At 36.7% G+C, this 26,294-nt stretch overlaps 2 protein-coding genes across 4 annotated transcripts in view; one reads left to right on the top strand and one right to left on the bottom strand.

The window, feature by feature from the left end:
- The window catches only part of PolE4 (DNA polymerase epsilon subunit 4), a 31,759-nt gene extending 20,138 nt beyond the window's left edge, over window positions 1–11,621 (bottom strand). Inside the window, exon 1 of the mRNA XM_081742885.1 lies at window positions 11,370–11,621. Within this exon, the coding sequence (XP_081599011.1) occupies window positions 11,370–11,621 (252 nt within the window). The remainder of the gene's footprint in view (window positions 1–11,369) is intronic.
- Window positions 11,622–11,630: 9 nt separating this feature from the next.
- bora (aurora kinase A activator-like protein bora) overlaps window positions 11,631–26,294 on the top strand; it is a 59,653-nt gene continuing 44,989 nt past the window's right edge. Inside the window, exons 1-2 of one of the 3 annotated variants that reach the window (XM_081742884.1) lie at window positions 11,631–11,764; window positions 24,216–24,860. In XM_081742884.1, the coding sequence (XP_081599010.1) occupies window positions 24,228–24,860 (633 nt within the window). In that variant the 5' untranslated portion in view covers window positions 11,631–11,764; window positions 24,216–24,227. Of the gene's footprint in view, window positions 11,765–11,921; window positions 12,038–12,496; window positions 12,753–24,215; window positions 24,861–26,294 lie in introns of those variants that run through there. The other 2 variants (XM_081742883.1, XM_081742882.1) reach the window with 2 other exon arrangements.

Below are 26,294 nucleotides of genomic sequence, written 5' to 3' on the forward strand. Positions count from 1 at the left end.
AACAACTGACAGTTTTGTTGTAATAAACGACAATAAAACACACGATTCGGCTCATGTACTCATAGCCATAGACAAGATTCTAAAAATACTCGAAAAAAAGCGAAAATATATTTTATAGAAAAAGGTTTGAATACGTGAAAATAAGTGTCTACAATTTTCCAAACTGTGTCAGTGATTTCTGATGGTGCTGCATTCCACTTTAAAAATGGCTTTCAGATGTTCGAGACGTAGATAAGTCCGATAAAGTAGTGGTTTTGCAGTGAAACCGGCCATGAAAGGGTCTCTGCGACGGTATTCGGGTGGGTGGGTGTAAAGAATGTGGCAACGCGGCATAACCTTAGGTAAAACATATACACAGTATTAAAACCGCAGAATAATTCGTGAGTATAGTGCAAGTACAAACTCCGGGTATTACTCTCGTTTTGTTGCCTGGAACTAAATTCAACGACTTCCGGAAGAAAAAATTGAAAGTATGCGACCGGTAACTGGTATTCAACTAAGTCACCTTTGGCTTTCGGAAAATGGCGAAGTTTTTATGGCGGCAACGGGTCACCATGAACTAATTTCATGCTTCCCCCAAAATCGAGCTTCTGCAATTCAAAGTGTAGATTTAAGAAATCTGCATAAAGGATCTTTTGTTACATACATATATGTATGATAACTAGTAGTGCGTAGCAGAAATATTATGAATAAATCATGAAATACGTGAAGTTGAAGTGCTGTTTATGCTTCCACATAGACCTTCAGCAGGGTACAGGTTTCCAGAAGAACATAAGAGAAGTGAAAATAAGTGTTTTGTGACTGTCGACAATGTGCTACGCAAGGGCGGATCCAGGACGGACTTCTGGGGGGGGGGAGGGGGGATTCTAATACTGATACTTCTACTTTTAAGAGCTCCAAACTCTGGGATGGGTTTTATTTATATATAAAATAAGAAAGTTTCTTCTTCGGGGGATTGTTCCCCTGGATCCACCCCTGGACGAGTTGTGAGTGAACCAACACCTATTGCAGCATCTGCACGGTTACATGCTATTAGCGAAGAAGACACCAACTAAGCAGTAGCGTCGTTTCAGATTTGACTTGGGGGAGGGGGGGGGCCAAGACCCCTTGATATATGTAAAATTTCACGTTTTTCACTGACTTACTACTATTCTATTGATAAAATCTATATAAATCTCAAACTTAAAGGGGCAAATGCCCTTCCCTGCCCCCCTAAATGACGCCCCTGCAACCAAGCAAATGATTGCTTCATGTTAAAAAAAAAAAAGTAAAATTTTGTTTTTGAAGACCATTTTAAGTCAACTTGAAATTTGTGTGTTTCGTAATCGTAATTTCATTCTGATTACTTCGGTGAAAAAAAAAAGGGAGAGGCTCATTTTAATATTTCAGAGAGCCGTTTTGATCAAAATAATAAAAAAAACAGTCAAGAAAACATTTTATTCTTCATTTAATGAATGTGAACCACAAACATCATCAAATTATTGCACTTTTATTGTTTCCAGTGTTGCTAACTGCGACATCAAAGTTAACGAAACTTCGCTACATTTAAAAGGCTGCAGTTAATTCATGAAACATTGGTCGAGAATGGTATTTGGTGTGTTTATTATTCATGTAAAGTTGAACCATCTGACAAAATTTCAGAATTTTAAAAGATCGTGTTTTCGAGAAAATGGCACCCAAAAATGGCGACTTTTGAAAATTTTACAATTTCTCGAATTTTTTGCGACAAAACGGTTGCACACAGAAGCGATACAAGATTTTTTCGGAAAGCGGATAGTTAGGTCTTACCAACTGTAAAAACAGCATTTTAAAATTCGAACCGAAGGTGCTCGAAAAAAAAATTCGCAAACTTCGACTTTCCAGATAAATTGACGTTCAATTGTTAATTTATGTACAAAAAGACACGCATGCGCAAACCAAACTATAACAAAATATAGTTTATTTATATTCCTATGTACATACCACAACAAGAATTATAAATCTACCTGTCCCCATAGCCGAAAGGTGAGGCTCCGAAGTTGACCATTTTCCATGTCTTCTACAATTCATAAATTGTACTCCCCGTCTTTGATGGCCCATTGCTTGACGGGAAAATTTTTCTCGACAAAACAAAAAAATATGGGTCTCTTAAAAACATGTCTAGTTGCTATAAAAAGAATTTCAACAATATCTGAGATGGTGACGGTACTTTTTTTTTTTTTTTTTTTTTTGCCTGAGTTGAAATGGAAGGCACCCATTATACAATACACTTACTTATATATAGCTTCCTGATAAACCAATGCTACTCCCTTCATTCCTACAAGTTTACTCTCACTAACCTCTTCTTGCAGTCTTTGCCTTATCCTTTTACCAGCGAATGCCGAACTCGTACTCTATCATAGATCTTTTTAAAGATGTTTTAAGTACAGCGACCTATAACTTACGTAAAATGTAGCGAAACCACAATTCAAGAAGACAGCTCGACAAATTAAAGGCAACACTGGCGCGTAAGTGATCGTGCGCACCAGAGTTAAAGATTGCCTGCGTTGCAAAATTCTAATACACATCTCGTGTTTTAATGAAACACTGTATAAAGAGACTACTAAAATTTCCAATCAAAAGTATTCTGTGTTACAACACGAAACAAATGTTTTTCATATGCAAATTCTCAATATTACGTATCTTCCGTTTATTCTCTTAAAAATCTTAAGATCGTCCGTTTTTTGATCTAAAAAATTTGGCAACCCTAAACATAAAGTGGGATTGGAACCACCACTCAAGAGATATTATCTTCATCTGGTGTCGAATCCCGGACTCTGATTAGAAAGGCGACGTACCGATTCATTCACGGAGACTAAGAATTGATTTTGTCGAAAAAGTAGATGGTATATATTAAATTTCTAGTGGGACATCTATCGTAAGTTGCACAGAAAGTCAAAGAGCAGAGGAAATTTGCATTAGTTTTCGTACGCTTATTCGGTTATTCGATTACGCCGATTTCTACTAGGATTGTATTTGCTTACAGTGTGTGTGAGTTTCTGTATAAACGCAGTGCAGATTGATAACAGGTCGTTAACTTTAAAAAGAAGTTTTCCTTCACTTTTCTGACTTTAAATGGTTCTCTAAGACAATTTCCACTGTAATTCCCTGGCACATACAAATAATAGCGTACAGACTGCTAATATGCGTGCAATGTGATGTGTCACTAAAGCTATGCGGCAAGAGTTTACTTTGTGCCGAACAGTCTTAAATTTGCCCATTTTATGTCGAGAACAACCCAACGAATCCCTATGGGGCTTCTAACTTAATGTACGTTGAGGTAGGTAAGTGCATGTGCTGTACTGGCAAATATCTTAATGAGAGTGTCACACTGACACGAGTCCCTATAGCACTTGTAATGGCTGACAATACTGGCGCTACAATTATATAATATAGCTTCTCTACACTATGCAAATATAATAACTAATACAGTCATCTTTCAAAAGTACTCACTCATTTTAGCTGTTCTGCGGTGCTTGTTATGGTTTCATACAAGTAATTATATACTTGTAAAAATACAATACAGCTGTACCAAACTGTGCAAAAATACTCAGTCGGGGGAAAATTAACGTGCAGATATAGGCTATAATACACCACCATAAAAATGGTAATTTTGTGGTTAAAATCGGTGAATGTACATGAAAGAGGAGTGTCTTAGATATAATTTTCCACCGGTGGAATGTTTCTGCACAATGTAGAGAACCTGTATTTTGTATACAAATATAGAGTTTAGGAATATACAAGTATAGAGACCTCTGTTTTTATACGACATAAAATGTTTTTCCACTAGCCTCGCCTTGCTTACCCTTCATCGCTGTTGCACTTGCTCCCTAAGGATGCACACCCATTGCATTCCCGCCCTGACTCGGTTAGAAAGCATTCGTGCTATTTCCTGCCAACCTAGCTCAAGTTCGTTAGCATCTCTTCTTAAACAATAGTTTTTGGCATACTTACATTATTTAAGCACTACTTAAATGAAGAGGAACGCTAGCCCACACACAAAAATGATTGTGTAAGCTACAAACACCGACTGGTGAAAAAGAATGAATGCACTGAATTTATGTATGGATCTGGGGGGCCAAGACTAGGTAGGCTGGCGCACCTAGAAACAATTGTTGAAAAATTTTAATTCTTTCACTAACTTACTTCTTATTGTAGTGCGTGGAGTTAGCGTAAAAATATTTCACTTCCGGCTACCAGTCTGCAATTTTACACAGTTCTTATATGTATACCAAAGAACAGAAAACCGCCGGGAGACATTCGATCCAATGTCCAGAACTCGTGTGATGACGTCATCAAAATGGCGGGCAGTTTGATTAAAAAAATAAGCCATATCTCCGTTATTTATGGACCGATTTTCTTCTAACTTGGCTCATTTTAAAGGAAATTAAATTTGCAATAAAACATGTTACCAAAATATTACCTCTAAAATTAACCGTTTCGGAATTATTTAAGAATTTAATAAATTAATGAGTATTTATTGAAAAAAAATGCATAATAACTCCGAAACCCGTAATTTTAGACGAAACACTTAGGTAACGTGTTATATAGTTAATTTAAATACCTTTAAAATGAGCTATTAATGAAGAAAATTGATCCATAAATAACTGAGATATCGTGTTAATTACATTATTAAAATGGCGGTCACAACTTCTAACACACAGCGACAAATTCAGCCAAAATACTTCACTTCCATATACCAGCTCCAAATTTTACACAGTGTTTATATACATAATAAATAGTTTTAAAATACCTGGGAGACACTTGATTTAACACGCTGAACTCCTATGTTGACGTTATCAAAATGGCCGCCGGGATTAAAAACATAGGTTTGCTTAAATACTCTTAACTCCGCTACCAATCATTTGATTGAGTCTTCCAATTGTTCCATTTGAAAGAGCATGAAATAAGCTACAAAAATTTTATTCGATTTTAAATGGTTTATGACTATGACAACGTGGAAGGGGGTAAAAAAAAAACCGTTTTAAAATGGTTGCTGTTGGCTTAATATATTTTACAATGACATTTCTGTTATAAGAGGCGTTAACTCAAGTAAACACATTACGTCCAATGCAATGTTGCATGCGTGTATATATATTTTTTTTAAGAGTGATTCATCTTTAATTATAAATTACACCACAAAAGAGTGAACATGAAAATAAAAATAGTTATTTACATCTTTTAATGGATCCAATGCCCTCTTTTTACTGATTGGCAAATTAAAAAAAAAAATACTTTTCTTTTTTTGGAACAGTAACAGATATTTACAACAGTTTCTCACAATGAAAACATGTACAGCCCATATGGATTATTAACGCGGAAGCCACAACTATTGAAAACAATATAAACTTTAAATAAAGTGAGAATTTTGTAAGATTAAACTTAATTTCTGCATTGACCCTCAACTACAAAGTAAAGTGCAAAGTTCGCGTATTTTTACACATCGACAGCGCGTGCAAATGTTTGCACTTGCATGCTATCAACTCTTTTAGCTTTCCCATCGTGAAGTTTGGGCTTGTCGACCAGAGGGGCTCGTAGTCATCTGCGGTCTTCTTCCATCCCCACTCACAAGGATCCATGCGTTGACTGTTCCGTTGAAGACAGTTTGTCCACAAAGAACATTGTAGGATGGCCCTCTTCAAGTGTTGCAACAGAGCGTTGCTGGTTGGTGGAATATTTTCAATGGGTCTATTTTGCTGGGTAAAGAGAATCCGCCTGGCCTCATTGACGGTCTCTGCAGAACTTGATGAATGGTACATAAGAACTACAAAGCGTTGATTGAGTAAAAACGTGTTGTCATCTTCAGAGATGTTATCCAGAACTTGAGAATATGCCTAAAAAGTTTTATCTACATCTCGGAAAGTCATCTACGTTTTCCATGCAGTGGTTTTACCAATACTTACAAAAATTGACACAGCCCCAGTAAATGCATGGAAGAAAGGCAAAAGACCTGGAACTCCTCGTGGAACTTTGTTGTGCAACTCTTGGATCGGAAGGTATTGGAGGTGCTTTCCACTGCCGTATTCAATCCAAAATTCTTTCAGTGTATTGAGTCTAGAAAAGGCATATATAGCAACTACTACCACGTCACTATCAAATAGTTTTCACCATGACCTAAGAACAACCCGAATATTCCATGGCATGCCATACATGAAATAGGAGACGGGCATCGGCTTCTTCATGGAATTCGGAAGATATAGCTTCAAATGTCGCCTCCATTTGCGATCCAATTACCGTGTCTCTGTAGGTGCAAATGACGTTTTTCCCGGCGGGGAGAGTTCTTCTTTGTTTTTAGTGTGAGCAAGGAACTTACTGAAAGATTTGGGGATGACAACATTAAATTTTACATTTATTCTGAGCCCAAACCCTCTCGACTATCTTCCTTCACTTTCGTCACTTTCTAGGCTTCCTTCTAGGTAGCGGTCAAAAACTAGGTCAACTCTTCCCACAGATCTTAATCTCATTAGAATGGTTTAACAATCTGGTTGCAGTACTCTTGAAATGTCCGGCTGGATTTTGGAACAAGCATATGGATCAAGGCTGCTGCATCGATTATGAGCGAATAAACTTCGGGCTAATGAGCAGTGGTCACCCGAACTCCACCCGACGATACAGAATACAACACGTCGGATTTTTTTATTGGTTTTCCGAACTTACCGCAGTCGGATATGGAAGGTGGACATGAGTTATTTTCATGGGTAAAGAACTTTCTGACGTCAATTCCCCTTGATTGACTAGCAACGTACAACTTGGCAAAAAGAGTACTGTCTTTTCTCAGGTCTACTATTTTCTGCTTGTCTTTGGACTTAAGTCTAACTTTCTTAGCACTCATAAAGGGAACTTCAAGTTTCTTTTGATAACTTCATGGATGGAAACTTTTCTAAGGATTAACCGATCTTCGACAAACGTATCAAATTGGCTTTTCCCTGTAGCATTTGCCGACAAGACACTCATCGCATTTTCTTCTTGGAGAATGATTCTACTGCTGTTGACTGTAGTTAACTCGTCATCTTCGAATGGGTTGCCGTGTGATTCAAACACTTCAACAAGGGCAGAAACATGGTTTTCGAATTTCTTATGAAAACTTGGAGTATTTTCATGATGCTCCTCGGAAGTGATCTTACGATTTCAGGTTCCGATCCTTTTCGAACTCTCCAATCATGCGGACAACTTCGGGTCCGGCAACCATCCATTGCAATAGCCCCTCCCCTTGACTTAGACGGAATAGGTTAATTGAAGAATTTTTAATTAGTTTGTTGTTCTGCTCATGTAACTAGTCATGTGTCATCCTGGAAAATTTTCTTTTAGTTTTGCAGCCAGATATATTTCCGTTTTGGAACTCACGGAACATTGTTGGATGCATCTCTGGCAGTTGCTTCAAGTTGTACAAAAACACTGGCAGCCATCGCGCATAGTATGATCGACAGCAAACATCCATGGACAAATTTTTTCCAGAGTAGAAATAAAGTCTATCAAACTGCCCTGTCGAATGCTGCGGACCTAATCTAAAAGGAAACATTCTAGCACCATGGTGGTCTTCCAGTACATTGTGTGATAGAATATTTGTTTCTTTTCTAAAAATTCGGTAAGTATCAGAAATCACCACTAGCAAAAACAAAAGAAATGTTTTTGCGTTTTCTTCAAGTAGAAACTTCTGAGATCTACTAGAAAAAATGTACGGATGTTCTTTTCATCCACTTCCAAGCTGTCATCCCCATATATACGTAATTCATAAACCATTTACCTATAAACTAAATCGAATAACATTTTTGTAGCTTATTTCATGCTCTTTCAAATGGAACAATTGGAAGACTAAAAAAAAATCGGTAACGGAGATAGTTGTATTTAAGCAAACTTAAGTTTTTAATCCCGGCGGCCATTTTGATGACGTCAACATAGGAGTTCAGCGTGTTAAATCAAGTGTCTCCCAGGTATTTTAAAACTATTTATTATGTATATAAATACTGTGTAAAATTTGGAGCTGGTATATAGAAGTGAAGTATTTTGGCTGAATTTGTCGCTATGTGTTAGAAGTTGTGACCCCCATTTTAATAATGTAATTAACACGTTATATGTGATATCTCAGTTATTTATGGATCAATTTTCTTCATTAATAGCTCATTTTAAAGGTAATAAAATTAACTATATAACACGTTACCTAAGTGTTTCGTCTAAAATTACGGGTTTCGGAGTTATTATGTAATTTTCTTCAATAAATACTCATTAATTTATTAAATTCTTAAATAATTCCGAAACGGTTAATTTTAGAGGTAATATTTTGGTAACATGTTTTATTACAAATTTAATTTCCTTTAAAATGAGCCAAGTTAGAAGAAAATCGGTCCATAAATAACGGAGATATGGCTTATTTTTTGAATCGAGCTGTCCGCCATTTTGATGACGTCATCACATGAGTTCCGGACGTCAGATCAAGTGTCTCCCGGCGGATTCTTTTCCTTTGGTATACATATAAGAACTGTGTAAAATTGCAGACTGGTTGCCGGACGTGAAATATTTTGGTGGTTTCTGACACTAACTCCATGCACTATTGTCTCCTAAAAGATTTGTGCTGGGCGATTTGAAAATATTTCACTTTGCATAGATTAATTCAATGGGGCTACCAGAGACAATTGTTGAAAAATTACAATTCTTTTTCAATTTGTGTATAAATAGTTTCCGGATGTACGGAATAAGGACAAAAGTGCAAAAGCACAAACCAACCTGTGCTAGGTGGACCCTAAAAAGCACAAACGTAATCTAAACGAGTCAGCGTAGGGCGAAGCTGTGGGCCTGCGCAGTATGCGTCCAAGGGAGCAGACGCGTCAGCGATGGTGGGTATACTCGTAAGCAAGAACAGTTAAAAAGAAGCGGATTTTTGCAAATGGCTTTACACTAGTAACATTCCACTTGTAAATATACTAGGAATGCAATGGATATACCCGATTGCAATGAAATGAGCTGAGCGAGCTTAAACTACGTAATCAGGAAGCGTTTTTCGGTGATTATTCCTCGATGGTACATCGGATTTTTGATTTCGACCTATGTTGTCACTCAGCACGACATACTCTATCAGCGTGCTAAGTTTGGTTGAGATCGGGCAAACGGTCTAGGAGTAAGCGTTTTTCGGTGATTATTCCTCGATGGTACATCGGATTTTTGATTTCGACCTATGTTGTCACTCAGCACGACATACTCTATCAGCGTGCTAAGTTTGGTTGAGATCGGCCAAACGGTCTAGGAGGAAGCGTTTTTCGGTGATTATTCCTCGATGGTACATCGGATTTTTGATTTCGACCTATGTTGTCACTCAGCACGACATACTCTATCAGCGTGCTAAGTTTGGTTGAGATCGGCCAAACGGTCTAGGAGGAGTTCGCGGACAACCAAACGGCTAACCCGAGTATAAGAGCTTCGCTTCGCTTAGCTCAAAAATACAGCTTCTATACACTGTGCAGAAATACACGGCCGGCGGAAGAACCCCCTGATCTGCATTTCTTCTGTGTTCTATTACCACTTATACATGAAATACCATAAATTTTCTACGTAGTGCAATAGTAAGAAGTATCCATGTGCACGACATGCGATACGCGTTAAATTCTCCCCCCCCCCCCCCACACAGTCATAGATAAAGTACAAGGGCACTACACATGCAGATATAAAGTACAGGTACGTTCTTTTTTATTTTCTTATCAGTCGATAAGTAAAAAAAGTCGCTTTGTTACCCCTCTTTTTAAGTTCGTACATACTCAATGAATAATTCCTGAAAGTATGGCGTTTCTACTCCATCCGTAACCGTGAAGTTCTTCCCCTTAACTATAACCCTATATCCTACAGCTGTATTAATTTGTATAAAATTTTGTCGTCTGCAGAAATGTTTCTTATGAATATAAATTTTCATACAAAGTATTCAATTTTACCTGCAAGTCATCCAAAATGTGTTACGCCAAAACTACATTAAAAAAAAAAAAAAAAAAAAAAAAAAATTACAGGAGAAACAAGTTGATTTTATGCAAAGACAATTAATGTACGAGTAATCTTGGAACTGAATAGAATAGAAATGTTGCGTAATTAACAAACACGAATTCTTGCCGGGAGAGAGCCAAAACTATGTAAAAGAAAAAAAATACGATCTACACAAACCGTGAAGTATAAACTTACCTGAAACACCTAACCTAACTAACAAACTAATCAAAGTTAGGCTATTTAGGAAAATGTATAAATTTTTAGAACAAAGTCTGGCCCCCAAAACCAGAATTTATCCTGGATCTGTATTCTCGATCTGCACCTTAAGATCTAAGAAAGTCCTCTTTCATATGTTGGCACTCATGTTAACCCTTAATTAGTCGCATGCGGAATTTTGTTCCGCACTTTTACATTTTTCTTTTTGTTTTCCTTATTTTCGATCGTATGCTTTTGAACTTTTGTCTAGCTGTCTTTTAAAGTTTCATGATTAAACAACAATACATATTTGAATTGTTACCCAAACCACCAGTGAATATTTTGTTATTTATTTTGGAGTGATGCAATTTGCGGAGCAAAGTTCCGCGCGCGACTAAATAAGTTACCCTTTTTTCTCCTACAAATTTTACGCTTTCTTTCAGTTTATTGTTTTTAGCCGACAACAATTAAGCGATTCGGTGACTACAAAACATATCACAAGCAAGCGCGACCACCACTATTTTTTAAAAATTTATTTTACAAAAATATATTTTCAGGTGCAATTCATTTGTAAGCAACTGAACATATAAGCGGTTCATATGAGCATTGTGCGCTCTGAAAATAAATACATAGAGAAGAGAGTCAGTCTTTTCTTTCAAACTGGATCATCATGAACGTAATGAGGACAGAATTAGAAACATGTTATATTAGAAACATGTCTTATCAAGTTTAGCTATACATGTTATTATTCTTGTTATTTGAGAAAAAGCAGAATAGTTTATTCATTGTTTAGGTACTTCTGTCTAACGTATTTTAATATTAGTTTAGGTCTTCAATAGCATAAAATAAATTAAGACGCCTATTAAAACAAATATTAACCTAAAATTAAATAAAAATTTTAAAAAAAACTAATATTAGAAGAGTTTCACTATGTAGTTATTATGCGGAACAAAATTCCGCACGCGACTAATTAAGTAACTTTTTCCACGCGACTAGTTAAGGGTTAACAGTTGTCATTTTTATGACTATATTCAATTTGCACATAAGTCACTACTAACAACTATGTTTTTAAACACTGGGACTTCTACAGTATTTCAATGCTGAAATTACTCGTGAAATATTTGTATTGTGTTGCCTGAATATTTTAAATCTTTACCCACATTCATTTCTTGAATCACTTTTCAAATACATACCGTTGCTTTTGCTATGAGGAAAACAGCTTCCTGACTTGCCAAATTTACATCAGGGTCCATCTTCATAATTGTCTTTATACGTGATAATGGGAGTCGAAACAATCTCTCCGATTTCTCTTCATCTTGATTTGTTACAACTTGGCTTTCATCTTCAGTAGTGTCAGTCTTATTCGCTAGTTCACTAGAATAATCAGCAATTTCTGTTTCTGCTATTGCTACTGGAACCTCCTCTCCTTCCGGCAAAAGTTCCATTTTAGAGTTTGAATTTATACCTTTTCCATAAACCACAATGTACACCCAATTCACAGAAAATTTTCACAGTCCTCGTCACTCTTTTGCCATTCCCGCCATATTTCTAAAAGCAGACATTCAGTATTCAAGGATTACCAGTTGCGGTACTGCCATAAATATATTTTTAAAAATCTACGTAAGATATTATAAAAATAGAAAAAAATTAAAAATTAAGTATAATATACATTCATCAACAAATATTTTTATTTATAGAATAAGACTTGATATAGTGTTGAAGCATTTATATAAAATTATTTTGTGTTAAATCTGGTATTAAAACTCCAATCCTATTGGTAAATGAATTGGTCGTGGGATTTAAATGATTATGTCGCGTAAAGTTTAAATGTAGTAGGAAATAGCATACGGTAGTCGGTGAGGTAAATGAACTGTGTATTTTTTATTTTTTTTTTCATGTTGTATACTGAAAATTAGTTCTTAAAGATTTATCAATCTCTATTTAATAAAATAACAAATTAAACATCAATGCTTGGCAATTTTGAATATCGGTTGTGCAAAAACTATTGGCGATATGATCGGTTTTGTAACGATTAATTTGTCTAACTTTCTTGACCGAAAACTCTTAATATTATTGCTTTATATTCTTCAGATATTTTAAATGTGTTTTTATGGTTGAAATAAGGAACTAATTATCTCTGCGTATTTTAGACACTAACGTCTTGAAAGAATACTCAAATTTGAAATTAAATCTTGGACACTTAAAACATTCAATATTTTGTACAGAAATATTGCTCAGATTAAGAATCTGAGTGTTAGGTTATAATGACTGATTTTCTTATAATGCCTTCGTAGGTTTATTATGTTGGCGCATATAGAATTTTATTGTCTTACGCTTCCTTCGCTGAAATTAACGATAGCAGTGTGTAAAAATGTGACAACAGATAAACATTTCTTGCATGAAGTTGACTCATTTTAAAAGTAATTTTTATTACCAGGTATACTAGATATGCTTGGGCAATTAATAAATTTAGTAAACTAAAGTAGAGCATGAGAGCCTGAATGACTGGTAAGAAATGAATGTGGCTATTAGTACCACAGAGTAGTACTAAGAGAGTTCCGGAGGCATACAGTAAGGTTTGCATTATTCATTTTATTTTTATGTTTCTAATTTAGAATCAGCATGTGCCTAAAGTTCCTTAATATTCTTGTGAAGGCATTCTAAGTTTTAGGCAGACGGTGTAATATTTTGACACATTTCTTGCATTTTCAGATTAGGTTTGAGCTTTGTATTTCTTTTAGCAGGGTATGTACTAAATGAGGAACTTCATTACTACTTGCAGATTGATTTCAGGAGGGCTCAGTATAAATACAGCATGCATTTATGGTCTAAAGACTACAGTGCATAAAATACGAACAAACTTGTGCTAGGTGGCTCCTAATAAGCGCGAATACTTTGTAATCAAGTCTGAGCAGAAGCGAAGCAGTGCGAGGGGGTGCGTCCGTAGGAATCAGTCGCGTCAGCGTCGAGGGGTATAAGCATAAACTAGGATAGTGGAAGAGCACACTTATACAATCAATACTTTCACCATCACTCAAATTCATTTTAATATGTTGTGCACTGACCAGTGGTTACTTTATTCATTCTCATTCCTTTCCGGAAAATTTTTCACATCGTATTTTATCCATAAATTTTCTATTTGCTAGGACCGTCTGCTCGAGTGAACCTCTTGGATTTACCTAATGAACTTTCCAAGTCTGGTACCCAGATTCTTTTACTGTGGTCAAAAGATCTATATTGAAAGTAATTCACTAAGCCTTTTAAGTATAAAAACAACCCAGTGATTTTCGCATTCATAAATGAAAGTTTGCTTTATAACAGTTCTCCAGGCAGTGGAGAAATACTTTAAGGCATGTTTATTATTTATAAATGAAAGAATATAGCCTAATTCTGTTCACGTTGCGAAATCATAACAGTCGATGTGGAGGGAGGGGAAAGGGGAACAATGTAAAAAATAAAACACTGAAATGGAGAGTTCAGATATTGGAACATCCATGATTAATAAACTATGTAAGTTTAGGCTTACCAGTAACCGCTACTTTAATTAGGTTTAAGTTTTTAGTGAGATGGATTTTTTTTTACAAAAATATTAAGTGGGGGAATTCCCCCTCATGCCCCCAAGATTTCGTAAAGTGGTTGAGTTAACTAGTGATTCATCAAGAATAAGATTCAGAAAGTTACTTAGGTCGCAAGAGAATAGTACAATGTAAGAAAAGTTAGATTTAGTTGTAGATTGTGAATATATAGATTAAGAAGCAAATATATTACAAGTCACCTTTAAACCACACTAAAGCTCTTGTTTGGTCAACGTAGAATTAATCGTTACGTAGGAGTTTTGTTACATTTATAGAGAAGATTAAATAGCATATTTCTTAATTCAAGCTCCTTCGTAGCTAGGCGGTTAGCGTATGCGCCTTTCGCGTGAGAAACCCGGGTTCGATTCCCGACGAGAGCTCATGTGGTTCGGATTCCACTTTAATAAGTAGGTTCCGCTGCTCATATAGTCTCGCTGCTGAAAGGGACGTTAAACTCAAAATCAACTCAATTCACATACTAACTTGCTTTTTTTCCCTATTGTCAATGAGTGTACAATGTCACTACAAATTCCATTTACGAAGTTTATTTCTACCGGCGATATGACAACTGACGCATTGAATATAAGGTAAATTTACAGAATCCACTAATAATCCTTTCACCACAGTCTAATAAAAATAGAAAAAAGGAACAACTTGGTACAAGTATATTACAAATTTGTTGGAATCTGATCCGGTTCCCGGTAAAATGAAATTTGAGGAGCAGTGAACATGTTCCCGTACAATGTGGTGCACTAATATCGATAATTAGTGAGCTCGTAAAGAAGTTCAATGTATCACTCGTATTATGTCTTAACCTGCATGGTATAGTACCTCTATCACGCGTACAGGGTCTCTCCGGAAAGTAATGTCACCACGTCTACAGACATGAAGAAACAAATATATTTACACAATAATAAGAAACCTGTACATTAAAATTCTTCAAAATATTGTCCTCTACTTCGAGATTTCCAATCTGCGAAGGCATCCTGGAAAACCTGTACAATAAGTGCGTTTAAAGCCACTTCACAAACTGTCCTTCAGAGAGGATTTCAAACGGGGAATATATACAGGGTGCGGCACGTAAAACCGGCCCGTCGTAATATTCTGGTATATTGTGTTTTTGGCAACACTTAAATAATCTACCTTCCTACCAAGAGATGGCGTGTCGAGGTCGGGTCGACTTACGTGACCTGCAGCAGTCACGGGCAGCCGCAGCCAGTGAAACTTATCGAAACCAGTTGTGAAAAAGGCCTTGTTGTGTTAAGCCGGGTGAGTGTCAGTGTGTGATAATGCCGTATTCGATACCCGAGCGTGTTGCCATTATTGAAGGGTTCATTCTCACTGGATCTTATGTGAATACAAAGAATTTGTTTCGGGAGAAATTTCCAGGACGTTCTGTGCCAGCAAAAAGCACCATTCAGGAATTGATTGAAAAATGGCGGCGTACAGGATCGGTTCAAAATGCTCCCAGGAACAGACGACCATCTGTCTGCACACCTGAATTAAAGATGCAGGTGGAGGAGATAATGACAAGAAGTCCTCGAAAGTCAACCAGGAGATTGAGTCAACAGGTTCATGCGAGTGAGAGAAGTTGCAGACGTGTTTTAAGTTAAGGGGACTGAAGTTAAAACGTACCGGATAAGTGTTGTGCAAGAACTGAAGGAGCCTGACCTGCAGAAGAGGGTGCATTTCTGTTCATGGCTGTTGAGCAATGTTGCCAGTGGTTTCTTGGATCCACTAATGCTCATCATGAGTGACGAGGCGTGGTTCCACCTGTCTGGGTACGTAAATTCCCAAAACAACCGGTATTGGTCGACAGAAAATCCACACGCAATCCACCATGCGTGATGAGAAGATTGTTGTATGGTGTGCCATTTCCGCCACACGCGTTATTGGGCCCATATTCTTTGAGACGACAGTGAACAGTGATGTGTATATGGGAATCCTGGAGGAGTTTTATACACACTTGACCGAAGAGGAGCGTCAGTTATGTTACTTTCAGCAGGACGGTGCAACATGCCACACATCAGCTGCATCATTGTCCCTTGTGCATGAGATGTTTACACCAGAGAGGACAATCAGCAAAGGCTTGTGGCCTCCTCGGTCACCAGACTTGTCCACGTGTGACTTTTACTTATGGGGACTGTTAAAGGGGAGAGTATACGAAACAAATCCACACACAATTGAAGAACTCAAGACCAGAATCCAGGATGTCACCAATAGCATTACAACACAAGAACTGACAAGGGTATATATGAATCTCCTCAATCGTGCTCACATGTATGTTGAAGTGGGCGGAGGACACTTTCAGCACCTGCTGTGAAGGTGGGTAGTCATATTCAATACATTACATTTCATTTATGTGTTCACTTTACGGGCCGGTTTTACGTGCCGCACCCTGTATATATATATATATATATATATATATATATATATATATATATATATATATATATATATATATATATATATATATATATAAAGTGTGAAAGACGATTCGGGACTGTCGACTGGCTGCGGCAGCGTTGTCATGAAGTTTCCAATCGCCGTTGATGTATGGTCTGACGCGCCGGCTCCTTTCTTGGTCTCTTGAAGACGTCTACGTAAAATTTAGAGTTAACTATTGTTCCGGAAGGTACAAATTCACAGTAGACGATCCCCCTAATGTCAGGAAGCATGGTCTTGATCTTTGATTTGCTCATTCGTGTCGTCTTGTGGAGAGGACGCAGAGATGTACCACTTGACACTTTGCCTTTTCGTTTCGGGGTACTGGTAGAATATTTACATTTCATCACACATGATAGTATTGTGCAAAAAGTGAGGATTATTTTCAGAGATTTCCAAAACGTGTTAACAAATTTCCACTCTGCAAGATTTTTGGCCGTCGGTCACAATCTCGTAAATGGTAGTTTTTGGAATATTTAACATGTCAGTCATTGAACGAACTCTCATTCATTGACAGTCTGTTTACAAAAACTCTTTCACACTAGGCACATTTTCGTCGTTTGTTAAGGTTGACGGGCGTCCAGCGCGGGTTTAGTCGTCGATCTCTTCACAGTCTTCCAAAAACGCTTTGTGCCATCGGTAGACTTGCCTTTGTGATAAACACTTATCTCCGAAGAACTATTAGAAAAGTTTCCGCTGCAGACTTGCAGTGTTTCAATGAACATGATCGCGTGCTTTTGCTCCAATGTGCGCTGTATCGCGACTTGTAGAAGGGACGAAACTGAGGTTTACGAGATCGCCCGTCCTTCACCCCTTAGAGCTCGGAGCAAGAACTCACTCAGTTAGACGGCAGATAGAGCGCGCTGCAAACTACAGTCGTCATCACAATAAAATACTTCCGGGCAGAACTTGTATATGTATTGCTACCTGTAAAGTACTCTTGCACGCTTTCAAATTATATCTCAATTATACGCTTCCTTGTTCTTTACATACGTAAGTAACTAGCTTACCAATATTTAAGTTTTCTTACGAATAATTTCAGCAATCAATTTATTACGAATAATTTCAGCAACTCAGCTTCCGTTCTTATTATGAAAGCAATTAGTCTTTCTATTTCAAGTATGCCCTCGGAAAATATGTGAAACTTCGTGCCTACTCCAGCTGCCCTCTTACGGACAAAACTTTCCCTTTGCTTTAGGGAAAGAAATGAATAACTTCGGCTGTGTTGCCAATTTGTCGTTCAGTCGTTTGGTCGTGGCTACTCCCGTGTATTTTCCCTAAACATTCAATTTTGAAACAATACACTGTATATTTATTACGTATTTTCAATGCTTTATCCACTATCCTCATTTGTTTAGGTTAAGACTGTTCAAGAATGAGGAGTGAAATATTCTCCTGATTAAAATAAGAAAAATGTTACTCGATAACTTTCGTAAATATATTAGATTATGTTTTAGTATGGCGTATATCATTTCTAGGGCTTTACAGTCATCCTCGTTGTTTGATTTTAAGAACAATAAGGAATAAGAGAGTAAATTTAACTTACTTCCTCTGGTGTAAAAACTATATTTTGGTGCAGACAAACATGAACACGCAAAAGCGATGGAGAAAAGACTATAAGCCTTCGAAATGTGTGTGTGGAGAAGAATTGATAGAATTAGCTACGTCGAACGAAAAAGAAATGAGAAGGAAATTTTAGGTATATTAATGAAAATAGAAGACATTTGTTTTTTTACACGACACACCCTTTGTAAGTTTGAATTCAATTTTGGATGCGGAGCTCCTCCGTGTCTAAGCGATTAGCGTACGCGCCTTTGGCGTGGGAGAACCGGGCTCGATTCCCGGCGGGAGCTCGTGGTTCGGATTCCACGTTAATCAGTAGGCCCACGTCTCATATGGCCTCGCTGCTGAACGGGACGTTAAACTCAAAATCAACTCAACTCAATTTTGGATGTAATTAAAAAGAAAAAGAGAAACTGGTTGGGGCATTGGCTGAGAAGGAAATGTGAAGTGATTGCCGCGCTAGAGCGTGTGTCAAAAGGATAGAAAGGAAGAGGTCGAAGGAGGCTACAGTTGATGGGTGGTATAAAAACAAAAATCGTACGTGAAGACAAACTGCCAATAATGGCAGAATACCGATGATGATGATAAAAAATATTTATTTTTCGCCCAATATAACGTATATTTTTCTAACGCTTCCCAGTTGTCATCGGATGTCGTGGGTCACAGATTTTACAGTTTGCAGCGGACAAAAATCGTTACCAGTTTCATCACTTCTTCCGATAGTTCCAACCATGCATTACAACTGTAAGAAATGACTGTGATGAAGGGTTTATTTGGATACCTTTTCCTAAAAACCAGGGTGGATTGATTTAAATCAGTCTGATTTAAATCACGATTTTAATCAAGATTTAAATCACTTGATTTTTTTAACAAAAATCGTTGATTTAAATCAAATTCCGAAATGAATTAATTTAAAGTGAAAGTAAGTAAAATCCCGTTTCTCTTTTGTTATTTCGATTATGGAAGATAATAATCATAATACAATGAGACTCAAATGTATGTAAGCACAGTATGAAAACTAGTATCATGTAGGGAACGATCAGGGAAAATCCCGTTTGAACGGGTTACGGGTGAACCCTGCTTTCTTCTCTTTGTAACACAAGGTTTTAAAATTTCTATTCCAACGGGGAAATCACGATGGACATTTAAGATGAAAACTCTTTTTTGTACACGTCTATTTGTTTGTTTCCAGATAATAGGGACGTATTTAGAGGGGTCCGATCCCCTCTCCGAAACAAGAAAAAAATTAGATTTTAAAATTTTGGGCGAAATTTTTGTACTAAACACAAAGAAGTTCCTCGGGATCGTAATACGACAAATTTTGGATGCGTTAAAATATCGAGTAATACTTTTGATAAAGTGGATACTTGACCCCATTGCAGAACATGCCGCGATCTGCGATGTGATCGCAAAAGTATGCCGTGCCTGTGCAGGAAAAATTGTCAGAGGAAATAAAATAGCCAACAGAAAAGTATAAAAACGTGCCTGCTAAAGAATGAGTCAGAAAAAACCTGGCCACTTTCCTCCCTCCATATTTTCTAGTATATAAGATGAACATTGGCAGCACTGTGCATAAGCAAGGGCAGACTGTCGATCTTACTCACGAATAGATTGTCAGTTGTGAAGTGTGCATACTGTGGTAAAGAACGATGAGTCAGTTAGAAAAACGAAAACTAATTGTGAACAAATACCTCGAAAATCCAGGTATGTCCTTAAATAAATTAAGCAAACTCGTAAAATACCCTCGGTCTACTGTGCAAAATGTAATTAAAAAGTACGCACAAGATTTAACTGTTGAAAGAAAACCTGGCTCAGGTAGAAAACCGGGGACTAGCCAACCGAAGCTGGAGAAAAGGGTTACTGCATTGCTGCGTCAAAATCCTTATTTATCGGAAAGAGCAGTTGCTGGTGTGGTCAAAGCGTCCCAATCTACAGTGCACAGATTTAAGCAAGGAAAAGTTTACGATCTTTCAAAGTCCAAAAGGTACCTAACCGAGACGAAAAGCAAAAAGTGACGGCAAAATCCAGAGCAAGAAAACTCTATGATCAGTACCTTACTCAATATGGATGTTGCATTATGGACGACGAAACCTATTGTGTCGCTGATTTCAGTCAAATTCCCGGAAAGGAGTAGTACGTGGCACTGAAGAGGGGAGATTTGCAGGATAAATTTAAACAACGGAAGGCATCCAAATATCCCAAACAATATTTGATTTGGCAAGCTATTTGTTCATGCGGTAAAAAAAAGCAAAGCGTTCATCACAACAGGGACAATTAACGGCGAAATTTATACGAAGGAGTGTTTACAAAAACGCTTGTATCCATTTGTGATGTCATACAGTAACTCTGTTTTCTTTTGGCCAGATCTTGCTACCTCTCACTACTCTAAAGCAGCCACTGATTGTTATAAAGAAAAGGGTATCGTCGCAGTTCGAAGAGAGGCAAATTCACCAAATTGCCCTGAACTTAGGCCAATTGAAAAATATTGGGCCCACATTAAAAGAACATTGAAAACATCAAAAGGGAAGGCGGCTGACTTGAAAACTTTTCGTCGCAAGTGGACTGCAGCTGCCAATCAAATAACAGAAGAAGATGTGCGAACTCTTATGAAGCGGATTAAGAGTAATGTACGAGCATTTTTCCATAATTAGTTCTTTATAATATATTTTGTGTGTTTATTTTTTTAAACTTTATAGTCAACTAAAATATGCAAACGACCTTTCTTCTTTTCATTTCTTTACCTACTTTTTTGGTCAAAGTTACTGGCCAAGTTTTTTTCTGACTCATTCTTTATGTATAGATGTCTTAAATGCACGGACAACTCGCATTTGAACTGTTTTTCACGTCACATAAAGCATATTTTTAACAATCATAAGTGTTTCTTCTTCTGGAACTGATCATCTTGATTTTTTTTATTTTGGAATTCCTGCAGAAAATTCCTACAGGGAATTCGTGTTATGATTCAGTTCAAAATCTCTTATCGTCGCGAATTGTGTCGAGGAATTTGAAGCTTTAAAATATATAAAACGATAATTATGCCTGTTGTGCTGTATGGTTGTGAAACATAGTCGCTTACGCTGAGGGAAGAACGCAGACAAAGTAGTTGAGAATAAAATCCTGAAACGAATATTCGGAACCAAAAGGAACGGAAATGAGGAATGGCGAAAACTTCATGATGAGGAACTGCATAATGTATACCATTTACCAAACATTGTTAGGGTCATCAAATCTTGGAGGCCCAGTTGGGCAGGACATGTAGCGAGAATGGAAGAAAGTAGGAACGCTTTCAAAGTTTTAACTGAAAGTCCAATCCGAAAACGACCATTAGGAAGCCTAGGCGCAGATGGGAGGACAATATTAAGTTGCATCTCGCAGAAATAGGAATACAAAGTAAAAACTGGATACAGTTGACTAAGGATAGAAGTCAGTGGAGAGCTTTTGTGAACATGGCACTGAACCTCCTGGTTCCATAGGTCATAGAGTGAGTTAGTTAATTTTAGGCGAAATTTATGTACTTTATATGGATTTCGTGCCGCTAGCTAGTTCCAATTGTTTAAAAATATGCCCCTGCCAAATATCAGTAACTTTCGTGAAAAGAAAAGTGTTATGTTGATATACATTGCTGTACTTTTTTCTTAATGCTTAAGAAACATTGTTTGGGATTGAAATAGGTTAATGATTGGGAATTAATTCAAAATTTAAACCCAATACTTTCACGTAAATGACATAATTAACATTTAATACTAATTCCTAATGTTTTTTCTTCAGTTCGCGACTTGTATTATACGAAGAAAAAGATTTGATTTAAATCAAAAAAATCGATTTAAATCAAAAAAATCAACAAAAATGATTTTTTTGAAAAAAATCATGATTTTTTTCCACCCTGCTAAAAACTGATATTCTAGAAGGAACTTTGGAGACCATTTTATTCATATCGACCAGAACACACACGTACGTATAATACAGAAGTTCAGTAAAACGTTCACAAAATATTCAAAAGTATAAAAATCTTTAACCTTTATACTAAAAAGAGGTTCTAACAAGTAAAATTGGCTATTTTAAGCGGTATGACTTGGTCCGTTGTTACGATTGCTAATGTAACGTTGACGTTATTTATTATCTAAATATATGTGAAAAAAAAGGTGACTTAAAATCCGGCATGTAGCAATTATGTGATTATTTATGATACAAATAGGATGGATGTTTTATAAGAAAAAGGGGATAAGGTGGCGGCTCGGATTTACTGCTGCTTGATTCAGTTTGTAACGATAATATTATAGCTACGAGACGTTAAACTTTTGTTAAGTTTGTTCTTGACATTTTTTAAATTCTGTCGAGAATCTAATTTAAGCTTTATATTTCAGTATGAAGAGTCTCATATACTGATCAACTTTGAAACTTATATTTCAGCAACTTACAATACTTTGCACTAAATTGCAGCATATTTGATATTAATCTTTGGTTCATTTATCATTGACATGTCCATAATGTTTTCCACGTTATATTCGATATTTTCCAGTATAAACGTATTCATTTCATGCTCGTTGTTTTCCATGTATTTATTAAATGAAACGTAATGGCATAATAACATTTTGAATTATCTTTTTTTCTTTCTTTTAGAACAAAAATGCAGTATTTTATTCCGAAAAAAAAGAATTTAGGTCCAGAAATAAATATGAGAAAGCCAATGACTTGACTACTTATAAAATATATAAAATTCATCTGGTCGATCATAACTGTTTAGAAACTGCAGTGGAAGACATTTTGTTTTCAGCTGTAAACTTGTTCCTACATTTTTAATAAGAGGAATTCTGGTATTCTCTCTCTCTCTCTCTCTCTCTCTCTCTCTCGCTATATATATATGTATATATTTTGTAAAATCCAGCCACTTCATCAAAAGACTATCTAGGTAAAAAAAAAAAAAAATAGTAAAAAGTCGAACGAGGCTTAAAATTGTAACCGTTCTTTTCTTTGGCTGTAGTTTTACCTGACCAATAAATAAATAAACACTAGGAGTAACGAAGAATCAAACAGAGGTTGGATGAGTGGTAATCAAATATGGATCCAATGAACCACAGAGGGGCAGCGGTGGCTCAGTGGTAGAGCGTTCACCTCTGGTGCTAGGGGTCTCGGGTTCAAACTCTGCTCCCGCCAAGTGAACTTTGTGGTGGACAAACATCCTGTGCGTGAGTTTTCTCGGGGTTCTCCCGTTTCCTCCCACTTTCTTCATTCCACCATTTCATGCATTACTCATCATCACCGTCTCCTTTAGCCTAAGCGGCATAAGCGGGACGTAAAACTCAAAAATTTCATTTCATTTCCAATGAACCACAGAATAACGTGGAACACCGCTTGTGCACTCTTTAATAAATATGAGGAATAGCCATATGTTTTGGTCTAAGTTGTGAAACAACGTATTGGCTAATTAGTTTTTTAATCTCTTTTATTAACTTTAATTATATTTCTATGGTGTCTTGTTTGAACTGCAAAACGAAAGATAATATATTTATTGATTTTGTTGTGGAGTGCGCCTTTGAAAGCTTTAAATTATTTAAGTACATAGCGAGGTGGTAGAAATGTAAGAGTAGCAATTTCGTTGTCATAGTAAGGGCAAAAACATGCTATCCCCGAAAAATGCATTTTCTTTTGTGAAAGATAATACAAGGATCCATAAAGAAACCAGACTAACTAGATGCAAGTTTAATTCCTGTTTTGAAGTTGGAACTAGTACTTATTTTCAAATGAATTTATCCTTTTCGAAATAATCATCAGATGATGCAATTCACTTTGTCCAGCATTTGTGCCAGATTTTCGAACCATTAACAATAGTCATTGAGAATAAGAGTTCGCAAAATATACATAACGTTTGATTAAATGTCTACAACGTTTGAAAAGCTCTGCTCTTTCGAAACTTGGAAAAGGAAAAATTCAGCAGGTGGTAAATCTGGAGAGTATGGTGAATTTTGCACTGTCATTGAATTTTAGCAATATATTGTTTAACAGAGTATGTTGTATGAAGCCTAACATTCCTTGATGTTGAAATGTGAGCTGATTTTGGATCACCTTCAACACTTTCGCCACCACATTTTAACGGTTATACCATTCATACACCTGGGTTCTTGATAATGTTGTATCACCGTAACTCCTGTAACGTTTCGGTAAAAGATTTACGCAGTTTGTAACAAAACTTAACATTACAACGTTGTTTCATTTCGATGCGCATGTTTCATTCGACGACTTCACATGACTTACCTAATGCAGGTTCGCCCACATACTAGTTGAAACTGGTTTCAACAGGCCGTAACGGGAAGCTTAGATAGATAAAGCTCTTTCCAGTGTCGCCGTACTACATTATTTTTTTCCTTAGGGAGTACTTTTTTTTTTTTTTTTAAGTTTGGTTTCTTTATGGACGCACTTTGTACGTAATAGAAAATGATCTTCATGTTCTTTTTGCAGGAGTTTCTAAATATGGAAGATCTTGGTGGGAGAAGGTCCTCTCTGGAAAGTGTAAATAATGATCTTGCCACATCAGACACACAGAAATGTTCAGAAAACGTGGATACAAATAGAACTGGTGAAGTTTCCAATTCAAATACTAGTTCCTCATACAAGGTTTCGCATTCCCATGTATCTCCCCAGCCATGCCACCTTTATCAAGGATCCAGTGAGTCACCTACCTCGTACTTGGTATCCATACGGAGTGAACTTGCAGATATAGAAGAAGAGACTTCGGAAGAGAATGGTTCTAGTGAATCGACTGCTGTAAATAATTTAGTGAAAAATATTCTCGAGGAGCATAGACAGACTCCAAACAATGGCAGACAAAGGAAACCTTCAGGTCCACAAATGTTTTGTAAAGTTTTGCCCTCTTCGAATATAATTACTGTGCAATTACAAGACGAGTGCAATGGTTCTCCCTCCTTATCGACGTTGTCTGTCACTAAAAGATGTGGACAATCAACTCCTAATAACTCGAGACGTTCCTTTTATCACGTAACTCCAGTTAAGTTCAATCCCTTTGAGTCAGGACTTATAGACAGGCTTCATTTGCCAATTTGTAGTCCATCGGTCTTCACGCAGAAGAGTTGTACTGAAGATAAGGTAAGAATGTTTTAGGGTAAGAATGCTGTAGGTTTATCTTTGTTAAATTTAATAAAACTCTCTTTTCTAACGAAGCTCTTAGCGCCTCGTGGCTTTTTTGTTTTTCGTAGAAGCAGCAATTTTAGTGTTCATCCAGCATATTGCGAAGATGATTAAATGAAGATTAAACAAACTCCGGCAAGAAGGCAGGAAATAATGGCGTGGAAACCCTGACGCGTTGAGATGGGCAAGTGGCTCAGTAGTGGAGAGTTCACCTCTAGTACGAGGTTCCCTGGTTCGATCCCATATTATGTGAATTTGTGGTAAACAGCTTTGTATCAGTTGGTTCCTTCGAGGTTGTCTCCCCTCAATTCATCAATTTATCCATAATCATTTTTGTCCTATAGTTTACAGGGCATAAGCATAGGACGTTAAATTAAAAAAAAATATATTTATTGTTTTTGATTTTAAATTTTAACTTTACTTGCTTAAAATAATTTGTAATTTTAATATTGAGGACTTTTTAATGAAATACAAAAGTCTTTGTTTTAAGGATTCTCAAATTTTCACCTTATGCCTCCTTTTCATTCAAATCTTCCTATATTTCTTGGGCTGAATTTTAATAGTCGTATAGCAGTTCGTTTTAAACTGGGTATACAATTCCTCAATGGTAGTATTTGCCTTATGTTTAAAGCAGGGATAAGCAACAACATTTTACTGGCCGAAGAGAGAAGCTACTAGCCCATATCCCACAATAGAAATCTTTTACTTACCTTCGGAATCATATTAAATACTCGCCCGTACCGATGAATCACTCGCTCCGGGCGAGTGGGTGAGTGTTATTTGCATCCTTGGTTTAAAGGTTTTCTGAGTAGATCCTGGGCTAGGTAAATTCGGGGTAACCGTTAAATATAGCCATAAGTATCTTTCAGGTTCTTCCATTTCTATCAATCATCCGTCTCCGTAATCATGCTTACGTAACGATAGGACTCATAACTAATCTAGAGCTTAAATATCAGTTCCCAGATAGCTCTTGATAACTCAGGATTCATGTAACTTTATCTTTAAAAAAAAAAATAAATAAACAAATAAATTGAATTTAGGAAAACGCGTTCTACGTAACCAAATTATGGCGGACGTAAGTCGTACCAGAAGTGTGCACTACTGCACAGATGAGTTATATTCTGTTACCTGCAATACAAAATTCCTTCCAATTTCAATGCTGAGCTCAACTGAAACTGTTTTGGGTGTTAATACACTTGTTTGCAACACCTAATTAGATTTTATTGGAATGGTGCTTGCCCGGGTTTAACGCGCCCTCGTTTCGATGCTTAAAGTGATATCGTGAGAGGGCGATTTACGCCACAGTCAGAAAAGTATAGACAAGCAAACAACATACGTGTATGCAAACACCACTATATGTCATATACCTCAAAGTAGCAATATAAACCCGAC

Source organism: Thermobia domestica, chromosome 16 (assembly GCF_964235325.1).
Source record: "Thermobia domestica chromosome 16, izTheDome1.hap1.1, whole genome shotgun sequence".
NCBI lineage: Eukaryota > Metazoa > Arthropoda > Insecta > Zygentoma > Lepismatidae > Thermobia > Thermobia domestica.